At 30.4% G+C, this 11,990-nt stretch overlaps 1 protein-coding gene across 1 annotated transcript; it reads left to right on the plus strand.

The window, feature by feature from the left end:
• The first annotated feature begins 205 nt into the window (after positions 1–205).
• Positions 206–11,657, plus strand: LOC107454629 (enkurin-like). The gene is made up of 4 exons (XM_071187282.1): positions 206–334; positions 2,513–2,757; positions 4,445–4,585; positions 11,180–11,657. Exons 1-4 carry the CDS (start codon positions 262–264, stop codon positions 11,372–11,374), a joined length of 654 nt encoding a protein of 217 aa, XP_071043383.1. The 5' UTR covers positions 206–261; the 3' UTR covers positions 11,375–11,657.
• The last annotated feature ends 333 nt before the right edge of the window (positions 11,658–11,990 follow it).

Raw genomic sequence — 11,990 nt, forward strand, 5'->3', positions numbered from 1 at the left:
ATTTGGAAAGTGATATTTAGTACCAATTAATTAATTATTTCCTTTTTTTCACTCCTTACAAGGAACGGGTATTTAGCTAGTCTACAATAAAACTTTAGAAAGCTTCCTCTTTATTAACTACTATTTTTTTTGCATAGATCAAGAATTTTATATATTAATGTTTTAATAATAGAAATATTTTTTTTCTTCTTTAGATACACGAAGTACAATGGGTACAATAAAGAATTCTATCAAAATAGGAAGTCAGCCATACCTCGCACTATGGGATATTCTAATCTCTCTTTGAATTCCCCGAATGATTATCTGAGAAAACGTAGCAGCGAATCGAGAAAAGGTAACTGTACAAATTCTTTTCTCAACAATCTGCACCAAGACGTGAAAATTAGAGAAAATTTCTGCTTATCTGTACTATATAAAAATAAATGTTAATTCACCGATTTGCGTATCAAGTTCACTGTGAAAATGATGTGCAGTGAGCAAAAAATAACTCTGAATAATTTTTGGTCTAATGTTTGGATCTTCACATTTTAGGACTCGATCTTAATGGTACGAGATGATACCTCAATGCTACTTAATTAGTGAAGACCATACTTTAAGTTACGAAATTATACAAAAATATACTTTTCCTGAATAAACATACCTTTTTTCCGATTGATTTGTATTTCTGAACCCCAAATTATTGGAGGTAGGCACAATTTAGGAAACATGGTTCCAATAGTTTGGTTATGAAAGCAGTCTAAAGTTTAGACCCTTTATGTTAATTTTACTTTGTGCGAGTATCTCGAAAACTTTTTAAGTTAATCGAAAAAAATTTATACACAATTATAAAATCAGTTTATCCAAAGATAATTCCAAGCAAAAAAATAACTTTTTTAGCAAATATATTAAACAAAATAACAAAAAATAATAAATATATACTAAAAGTTATTTTTTGCATGGTATTATCGTTGGATAAACGAATTTTGTAAATATGTGCAACACTTTTTTGATTCGTTTAAAAAGTTTTCGAGAAAGCATCCGCAAAATTTTAAATTAACATTAAGGGGTCTAAACTTTGGACTGCTCCCTTGACCAAAATATTGAAATCATATTTCGCAGATTGCTATTGCCTTATATATTAGGAGGGGGGGTCAGAAATTCGATTCCGTGGAAACAATGTGTGTTTATCACTGAGAAAGTATGTTTTAATCTTATTTTGTAATTTAAAATATCATCTACAATAATTAATTAGCGTATTTGAGGTTACCTCCTCCAACCATTCATATTGAGTCCTGGAATGTCAAAATCCGATCCTTAGATCAAAAGTTATTCAGGATGAATCGTTTTTATTCTCTTGTTTGTGCACTGCTTATTTTTTTCAAACGTGTGCTTCTTGCTTACCTGCATTATATTTGGCTTATTTACATTATATTTAGCTTAATTACACTTCATTATAATAGTTAAACAACGTCAATACCCATAGACCGTAACACTGACTAAATACATATATTTGTTTTCATACCAATTAATTTTCAAAAGTTTCATTTAAATTTCTCATTATAATTTCATTTTTAGAAAGTAACTGAAGTAAAATTCTCGCAAATTAATTTTCCGAAAATCAAATATTAGTTAGAGAAATATTGCCTCCAGATTCAACTAAAAGTATTGCTGGATATATTTAACTGAAAAAAAACTATTAATGTTATTAGCCTGTAGCGGCGCAGTCGAGTGGGAGTCGTGAGTTTGATACTTGATGTCAACTCAACAACTGCTGGGTGAATCCAGCAAAATCTACTGCGAATCTGTTGTCGCTGAAAGTCTGTAGCTAGATTTAAGTCTGGTTTAATACTTGCACTTGACTCAATAACTACCTGGTGTATACAGAAAAGTCTACGGCAAATTTGCTGTAACTGAAAATCTGCAGCTAGAGGGAAATCTTGAGTTTGTAACTTGCAGTTGACACAACAACTGCCGGGTATATACAGCAAAATCTACAGTGAATCTATTGTAGTTGAAAGTCTGCAGTTAGATGGAAATCGTGAGTTTGTTTCTTGCCGTCGACTCAACAACTGCCGGGTGTACACAGCGAAGTCTATGATGAATCTGTTATGGCTGAAAGTCTGCTGATAGATAGAGTGTGGAAGTTTGAAAAGCGAAGTACCGTCTCATACCCTAACCTCATCATTAGCCCAAGGTCATCAGTACCTGGCATTTCTAGTATGACTGTCTTATAGTTGGGTAGTGTATATAGCATTTCTTATAAAATTAAAAATATGAGAATATTCTAGAAAACTGAACAAAAAATTCTAAAAAAAGATGCCATGGCAACCGTGTTTCGCATTTACCACATTTACTCACTCAGTGTGGCTTATTCCGAATATTTTCTTATACAAATGAAATAATTCGAGTAAAAAAATGGATACAATTCCTCTTTCAAAAAATCAATCTTCTGCAGCATTCGAATGCTAGTTTTCAAACAGGCTTTATGAAAATATCAAAAGTTAGCGTGACATTTGATGTTCCCATTTTTCAGATGCCAACAAATCCGTAAACTGCCTATGCAGAATGAGAAACTGCAAAGAAAGATCCGCTCCAAAAGCTAAAGAAAGTCTGGAGGCTTTGCCAGAAGTGTGCCAAAGAGATTTTCGAACGGAGAATTTTTTAGATGTCTTAAAACGCCCTCCGACGACACCTGCGAGAAGATCTGTTGACAACAGGAAAGGAGATTCTTTTGATTTGGAGACTTCAGGTTTGGTCCCAAAATACACTTTCAAAGAAGTAAATTCGAATTTCATTCTTTTTTTTCCTATCATTATGTAAACTCTTATACTTGCGAATGTTTCAAAAAGGAAACTTAGAAAAAGTGTTAATATTATGAAAGATTTTTGTAATGCATTTCACGATTTTGCTTTCAACGAATAATAAAGATAAAAAAAACTATACATTTTTTAGATATATTAATCAAAGTTAAGATATTAAAACTGAACTTTAATACAATGCCATGGAACCAAATAAAAATTAGCTGAGATATTACACTAAATTGTCCCAATTGTCTACAAAAATGACTTGTTTTGAAGAAATAGTAATAACACCAACATATCCAGTTTGACCCAACTTCAATATCAGGAAATGTTTTATATATATATATATATATATATATACACACAAAAATTTGACAAAAAGAGTGAGATCTTTAAACTTGTAAACCATGTGATTATAAATCCTGATGATTAATTTTAAAATTGTATGAATATATAAATATTAATCACATGCCTTATTTTTAAATTGAGACAATATGAATCCCGATATGAGGCTTTTAAATCACGTGNTTTTTGTGATTTTTAATTTAATTGTTACATATGCTTCATAATATAATACCAATATATATATATATATATAATCGTCATTGAACAGCCGACCCAACTTTTGGGTTTACGACTACTAATGTTCAACTCCGTGGCCTTGTAATTTTGAACCAATCCAGAAGACAAGAGAACTCCTGGATAAAGTATTCTGAGAAATTTGCCATCGTGGAGGATTTTTTCTGATGGAACTAATCAGCATTTGCGTTACATGGAGTGGAAGACCACGAAAACCTCCCACGATTAGCCTGATGGCAAGGAGACTCTAACCCATGATCCGTCTACCACTGAGGATATTTCACGTCAGCTCTGTGGTCGGTGCAAGCCGGATACGGAATTAGTATCGACCAGACATCGCCGGGATCGAACCTCGGTTTTCCTCATTGGAAGGCGAACGCTCTATCCCTTGAGTCATCGCGATTCTATCAGGAAATGTTGAAAAAATCAGCTTGTGCCGGAATTTGAACCACTTGAATTTCTGCGCCATAATCACAGCAATTAAAAATTATTACGAATAATTGAGCCAATTATTCTCAATAATTTGAAATTGATTCTAATATTTGTATGTAAGAAAATTTTGAGGGTTGAATAAAAAAAAACTCTACTTGGGAAAATTTTGAGATGTATTTACTTATTTAAGCTTACTATTAAGTGAATAAAAAAAAGTATGTCTTGCACTGAATTATTCTTAGATAAGCTAGTTTTGTAGCTGTTTGCAAAGATATTTTTTTTTTTTTTTAGAAAACTAACTTGTTAAGTTTTTAGTATTTATTGTACTTGCAGAAAAGATTCTCCTCCTTGACTTCGATTAAGGTTTGATACGTGGTTGAGACTTGCCTGTCACGTTAAAAAAAACTAAATTACGGAACTAAAAAAAAAAAAACGAAAAAATTGCCTTTATGCATTGGTAAAAACATTATTATTGATTTTTTGAATAGCTCATTTTGACGTCAATAACTAAACCCTGCTTCAAATCATGTCGAAAATTTAATTCCTTACAGAACTGCATAAATATGATAATTAGCAAGTAACAGCAGCTCAATAAATTCAAATATGGCCAAACAAAAGTAAACTGAAGAGATTTTACCATCTCTTTTATATAGGATTACGGAAAAACCCCTACCTATATAAAAAAGATAGAGGAGAATTTAGATGTTTCAAGAAAAGAATTCCTCATGTCTCTAAATTGCGTTGAGCCTGAACCACAAATTTTATCCATGGAAGAAAAGGAAAAGATATTGAGGGTAAATATAACTTCTATTTATTTTACAGAGAAACAAACAGTACAAGAAGTTTGAATTTGATATATTCTTAATCACACAGCATGAATTTATGAAAAGAGGAAGTAAGTCGTGATGTTGCCAATGTCACTACGATTAACCACATGGGAAAAATTTTCAATCACATATAGGTCTTGGACGATAATAAGAAATTCTATGCGCGTGGTAATAAGAATTCTTAAAAGCTAGAAACATTGAAAATTCTTACTCAGAAATCTCGCCTAGTGTCAAACATACCAAATTTAATGATGTCTGGTGGATCAAAAAATTTTATAAAACGCAATGGATTTTCTGTCTAGACCAGCACGAATGGATTTAAAATTTTCCTGTTTAGACCAGCATAGAGTTCGTTCTGGTTGACAAATATTAATGAGACTTAGTATTTACTTTATATGTGCAATGGGAAGAAACCAGAAATAAGAAAAAATATTAAATTTTGACTGCCGGGTAAGAAAGGGACACATATAGGACAAATTATTCCGTTTTCATCAAGCTCATGGATTGTCAGTGTGGTTCCTATGGACTCCTGGAGTTCTTTTGATTGCTTAGTCTGTAGTTAAAGATAATTTTAGTGTGTGGAAAACTTTAGGAGACCTGCAAAATTTTTAATATGAAGTATAACATACGGGACATGATTCAATTTTTTGAAATTTATTTATTTTGAAAATTAAAATAAATTAATAATGAATTACAAAATGAAAAAAAAATTGGGATCATTTTAGAAAAGCTACCTGGGTATATATGGTCACCAGATTTTTGACGAAACTTATATGATTTGCGTATCTTATAGGCTAAACAAAGTAACTTGAATATGCAAGGATAGCAGTTAAATTTAATCGAATTAAAAATATAATACCAGTGTTTGTTGAAGAACTTTTTCTACACAAATGGAACTTGGGGAGAGGAGAATGATCAAAGCTTCCTAATTTTTCAAACTTGCAAATACGAGATAAAATTTTGCTTACGCGTTGTGAACACTTAACTGGTCTTCGTTCTAAGCTCAGCCAAAGATTTTTAGACATTCTTCACTTAGGAAGCATTTGCAAATTTTTCTACAAACGCTGAGGAATCCAAACTCAGAAACAATATTTTGAATAAGCTGCAAAGGAGGGGCTGAAACCAATGTATGAACAAAGATATCAAAAACTCTAGTTACAAAAATAGATGCTAATTTTATATTCTGCATAATGGTACATTGCACAGGAAGTTGCTGATTGCTTTTCGTCTTCCTGTTTAAAAGAACATGGATTTAGTACAGTCATGAGCTTCAGCACAAAAAATAAGAATCATCAAGAAATTAGTGCTCTTGGACGCTTACGACTGAAACATAGATCCAAAGATAGATAATCTCATATTATCATTTCAGGATAATATGAGTCGAAATTGAAAAGAAACCTATCGAATTGAAAAAAAAAAGTTACATTTGTGAAATTTAAATTTGTACTTTTCCTTTCATGCATTTTAAATAGAGTCCATTCACTCAAAGGCTCATTTTTAATATCCTGGTAAATAAAAGAATTCATTGTCACAATAAATTTGGTAACCATTTGTCAATAACCATGTTTATTATTATTCTGATAAAAACATTTATAAGTGTCATTAGTTCTTTTCTATTGACATTTGTAGAATAATTTTACGTCTTACATGAATGACTATTGAATTCTTCTTCTCGGTATTTGTAGAATAATTTTACGTCCGGCAGCAATTAATATTTAATTTTTATTGTCATTTCTAAAATAATTTCAATTCCTACAGAAATCCCTATTAAGTTAGCCTTCTTTGCTTTTGTCGAATAATTTTACGTCTTAAGACAATAGCTATTCTGATAAAAACAACTCTACCAGCATTGTTAATTCTTTCTTCTTGGCATTTGTAGAGTAATTTTAGGAAGTTTTTTCCCTTGGCATTTGTAGGGTAATAGAACAATGACTATTGAATTTTTAAAACCCTCCGGATTTTGTATCTGCAGTAAGTATTTTTTTTTTTTTTTGGCTGTGAGAGCCATAAATATCTACCTTCGAACACCTTTTAACTTATCACCGACTTTTTGAACGAAGTTTTTTTTTTATCAAACAAGAACATATTAACTATGAAAACTAATAATTACCTTTGAAATATTTAGTGCGATAATAAAAACTTTCATCTTTTTTTTTAAAATTACGTTATATGAGTTAGGTTATAACAGTTGAATACGCAAGTATGGAGTGGCATATAATTTAGTTTGGTGTTTGCATACGCAAAAATAAATAATTAATAATCAATAAGCTGAAAGCAGTGTTAAAATAAGCGCAATTATAGTTTCGTTGGATTGAAAACAAAGTAGAAATGTTATAAATGTTGAGAATGATAATTAGGGAAACATGATTACAGTTGAATTTTAATTATTTTAATTTAAATTTAAGATTTCTGCTGGAAGTATAAAGAGATTTGTTTATAAATGTAAGTCCATTTTGCAATTTATAAAACACATGTAAGAAAAAAAAATATTTAAAACTTTGTTTCTCTTTTCAACTGGCATTTCATTTAAATAATTCCAGAAAAATACGATAAATATTAAATAAAATCTGAATTATTAATTGCAGTAATACCTAAATACAGGTTTCGAGAATTATTCCTGGTTAAAAAAAGGTAATTAACTCTCGATATCCCTGTAATCCTTTCGCAGAAATCTGCGGAACACCTTCTGGGAACTACTGTTCTTCTCCATTCATTCCTTCCTGTTCATAAAAAGTGCCATCTATTGGATATAATATAAATTATTATTCTGGCTTGATTCTCAACTTTTTTCAAGTTATTTTCTTCCCCAAATATGTCTTACTCTACCAATTTTTTTTCTTAAGTGAAAAATAAAATTCCTAAGAATCACAGAAATATATAAATAATTTGGGAGAAATATCCCCCCCCCCCCAAATTTCTACAAATGAAATTTAAAGCATTACTACTGCTCCGGTTTTATTAAAAACCCTCTTGCAGATATTGCATTTTATTAAAATCAATTTTTTTAATGTTCTTAATTAAGTTAATTGCTTAATTAAATTCACTTATTTTAGTTTTACTGCTTAATTACCTTATTCATTGGGAATCGTAAGAAAAAAAGTTCCTTTCAAATAAAGATCGTTGCTTCATCGAATAATTAAAACAATACATTTTTACCCCAATAAATTGTAATTTCAACGACGATTATTCATTCTTCAAAGGAAAAAATATCAAATTTCCTTTTATCAATAAGCGCTTTTCAAATCATTTGCAATTTAATTTAAACAAAATAAACAGGAGAGTAATAATTAGAAGAAGAAAATTAGTATTCGAAGCAAATGAATTGTAAAAAAGGAAGGGAAATTGTTTAATACTGTGTAACATTACGTTTCTTAATTAACATAAGCAAACTCTTAAAAAAACAAAGATTCGATAATATTGTAATAAGTGTTTGCGTTTTGAAAGCGAAAATTATTCCTCATTTTAATAATTAGAAATACAGAAAGTGTTTAGAAACCTTTAAATACTCATTCAATGTAAATGTAAATATTTAGTGATAATTTTTTTATAAATAATCATTATTTAGATTTTTAATTTAAATGTTGTATATCTTGAATAAATTTTGAATAGACTTGTTTAAAAAAGAAGTTTAGTTTTGAAATCGGTACATTTCAGTAAAATATTACAAACTGTAGAAAATAAAATTTAGAAAAATTAAGAAAAATGAAAAATAAAAGTTAGAAATAATATTTTCGGAGTTCCACATTGTAATTTAGATTTCTTTTTCAGGGTTAAGATATAATATTTTGAAGCTAATACTAGTTTAAATCTGACTTAATGTAAAAACATTCATATTTTATGCATTCTATATCTTTCATTTCCTTTCATTCTACTTAAGTATTTCTGAATTTTCAATGAAATATACGTATATGAGTAAAAAACTATTAATAGTTTAAATTATTTATGCAATAATATTAAAAAAAAATTGCTATGTCCAGTTATATCCATGTATCTAACTATAGATAAAAATTTAATAATGGTGTTGCAGTTGTTCTATTGTTCTCAGTACACTTTTATTGACCGGAAAATCACGTGGTACGATCCAGTTTTCCTAGATTAATTTCGATATTTTTTTATTGTCAACATCTGAAAATTAATCAATTGTATAGAGATGTCCAAGTCAAAGGCTGAACTTTATCCTTTATAAATTAATCAAGCGCCATAATTTTGTGGTTGTGAATGACAACTAGCTGTTTACACTATTCTTATTGGTCGATACGTATTCTCATTTAAATAAAAGCATTTTCTAGTTGGTTACGATCTAACTAATTGAACATTGATGGATTGCCATTGACTAGGTAAGTGAATTGACATCAACTTCGACATCTCTATTGTTTTCCTGTAAAATATTTTTGAGTCCTAAATGTAAAGGTACCTGCAGTATTTATTTTTCTTATTTTACTTTATCATTTTCAAGTCGTTGATTTCGATTGTTTGATATCCTGAAAGTTTTAAACTAAAAGAGTTGTTTCTTTATTGAGTAAAATAATTCTATGATATTACCGTATGATCCCTATTATTAACACTAAAGAGACTCGTTGCGTGATTTAGAATTTAAAGATCAGTTCCATGTTTACACATTTTATTGTATTTAATAAATCAAACTGTTTGGAAAGCGAAAGTATTAAATTACGGTTGTGAACAAATTTGTTATTAATATTAGTTTTAAATGTTATTTTACGAAATAATTACTGGGCAAAATTATTTATGTTCACTAATACACGGAAGAGGCATTACATTATGACCACCCTCCATCTATAACAATGGGCTCGCCCTGGTTTTCATGGTTTCTCGCCCAGGAACAATGTTTTAATGGGGCACATTAGGACCCATAATCCTCATAGAACAATCCCTGACGTCTGTAAGCTACTTGAACATAGTTGCAGACCAGGTTCATCCATTCATGGCAACAGCTTTTCCTGCGGGGGATGGTGTTTACCAACAGGATAATGCACCATGTCATAAAGGTCGAATCGTCATGGATTGGTTCGAGGAACATTCCAGTGACTTTCAAGTCATGTCTTGGCCCCCAAATTCACCTGACCTTAATCCAATAGAGTATTTGTGGTCCTATTTAGAAAACCATATTCGTGCTGTCGCGCTTCCCCCTCGCTATGTGAGGGAATTGCAGGACCAGTTGGTGAGAGCTTAGTACCAGATACCTCAGACTACCTATCAGCACCTTGTGGAATCAATGCCATGGCGGGTGCTAGCAGTTTTGAGGTCTAAAGGTGGACCTACATGTTATTAGCAAGATGGTCATAATGTAATGTCTCTTCAGTGTATATCGTAATATTGTAAGGGAAAGAAAATCATACGAGTTCCTTAATTAAATTTATCTCAAAAAAATTTCGAAACTTCAAAACAATTTTTGAAGAAATTAATGCAGGATGTGGGAAGTGAGGTCAGAAGAGTAAGCAAACTGAATTTTTTACAGTGCATATGTTATCGTGATTGGCCGAAATCAAGAAAATGTCGATTTGATATATATTTTTTCTTTGATACTATTATATTTAATATCTGCTGACGATAGATTAGGAGAAACATCAGTGTTCGGAGTACCGGTTAAATGCATGCAGGGCAGTGGCACTAGACCTTAAAAAAACATTGATGCAGGGCATACTGGGCAAAAGTATACGGAGCAGTGGCACTTAGTTAAACTTAGTATAGATTTCGGACATTTACAAACCAACTATGTGATTTCAACACTCACCGGAAGTCAACAACCGCCGATATCGGTCATTCATAGTAACACATATAAAGTGAACAATTTCAACTTCCGTAGAAAAAACTGTTGGGCGTGCTCAATCGATCGCAAGGCCATCATGCTCACCAGATTTGTTTTGAAAGATTTCCCCTGTAAAAAATTTTAAAGGACGTTTTTACAATTTTAGAACTGTAAATTGCAATACAATAATAGTTTATAAGTTGAATAAAATTGGAAAGTTCATTTTTCTATACTCCCTTGCCTTTAATATTTTAATATCGGGTTATAAATTTCGCTCCAATTGAAATAGCGAATAGGAAAGCACTATAATTAACACATAGGGATTAAAATTGCAGCATTATGTAATGCAATTCATCGGCATCAAAAAATATGCAGATGGTAATAGAAGTCGACATATTTCAAGCTTTTTCTCTGGAAAGTCTTGAGAATGAGAGGCCAGTGAAGGACCTAATTATGCTAAACATACAACCACTTAAGATTTAATCATTTATCCCACAATACTTTGTTATCTGAAGTTTAACCTTTTTCGATACATAATGTGTCGGTACATCAATGCCTTAAGATTGAAATTTCAACATTATGAACATTAAGTTTTATTCCAACAGAATGTGATGTTCACAATTTTAAAATGGCGCGGTACATTCGATATCATTCTTAACAAAAGGTTCACAATTTTACATTCGGCTTGAATAAAAATTGGAAATGAGTTTTAAAGGTCAATATATATATATTGACAATAACGTGTCTATTTTCAAAAACGTGTGTTATGAAAATCATGCACTTTTGTTTTACAGGAATTGGTCAAAAACTTAAAAGGATTGATGAAACTGTACCTAACGCTACCAGTCTCAATTGATACTCCGAGATTAATAAAAAGGAAACTTGATATCGAGAATCATATTGATGATATTCAACAACAAATTGACCTTATACAACGACATAAGGATATCCTAGTAGGCAAAGATAGTGTACGAAATATGTATCACTGATACAGAAGGATACACATAATGATTGCTACTTCTTAGATATCGTATAAAACTCATTGTTCAGATCATATTTCTTTTTAAAAAAATTCAATCCTATAGGGTATTGTGTGAAAACAATTTTAAAAAATTTAAAAATTACTTAAAGTTTTTAATTGGGTAAAATTTATAGTATAATGTATCGAATGAGTAAATTAATATGTTGAATACATTTTAAATTTTTTACTTCATGTAAATAATGATGCTCATAAAATTTTAAGAAATTATGTATTTTGAATTAAAATAAATGCTACAGTTTTATTGGATGTGCTGACTATCTTACAGATTAGTATAAATCATTTACTGTGTCAAGTCATTATTTACTGCATTTGAGAGAATTTTATGATATTTTATTCATAACATACTCTGTGCTTTGAATTTCATTTTATGGCTACTCTAAACCAATCTATGCCTTCTTTTACTTTTAAATTTTCAACCAATTTTCATAAATCAATTTTAATGTTTTCAAATTTTTTTTTTAAAAAAATGCTGTGAAATCATAATTTTATTTGAAGAAAGCATCACAATATTTAAGAGTGAAAATTAGTAAAAATGCAAAACACATTCATTTGCGACATCGCAA

This window comes from Parasteatoda tepidariorum, chromosome 1 (assembly GCF_043381705.1).
Source record: "Parasteatoda tepidariorum isolate YZ-2023 chromosome 1, CAS_Ptep_4.0, whole genome shotgun sequence".
Classification (NCBI taxonomy): Eukaryota; Metazoa; Arthropoda; class Arachnida; order Araneae; family Theridiidae; genus Parasteatoda; species Parasteatoda tepidariorum.

What these genes read in the sequence shown, in the direction of transcription:
- LOC107454629 (XM_071187282.1), top strand. Translation starts at nt 262, where the DNA reads ATGGGATATTCTAATCTCTCTTTGAATTCCCCGAATGATTATCTGAGA. An exon ending in TAGCAGCGAATCGAGAAAAG is followed by an intron (nt 335 to 2,512) that starts GTAACTGTACAA and finishes CCCATTTTTCAG; the next exon opens with ATGCCAACAAATCCGTAAAC. An exon ending in AAAAGGAAAAGATATTGAGG is followed by an intron (nt 4,586 to 11,179) that starts GTAAATATAACT and finishes TTTGTTTTACAG; the next exon opens with GAATTGGTCAAAAACTTAAA.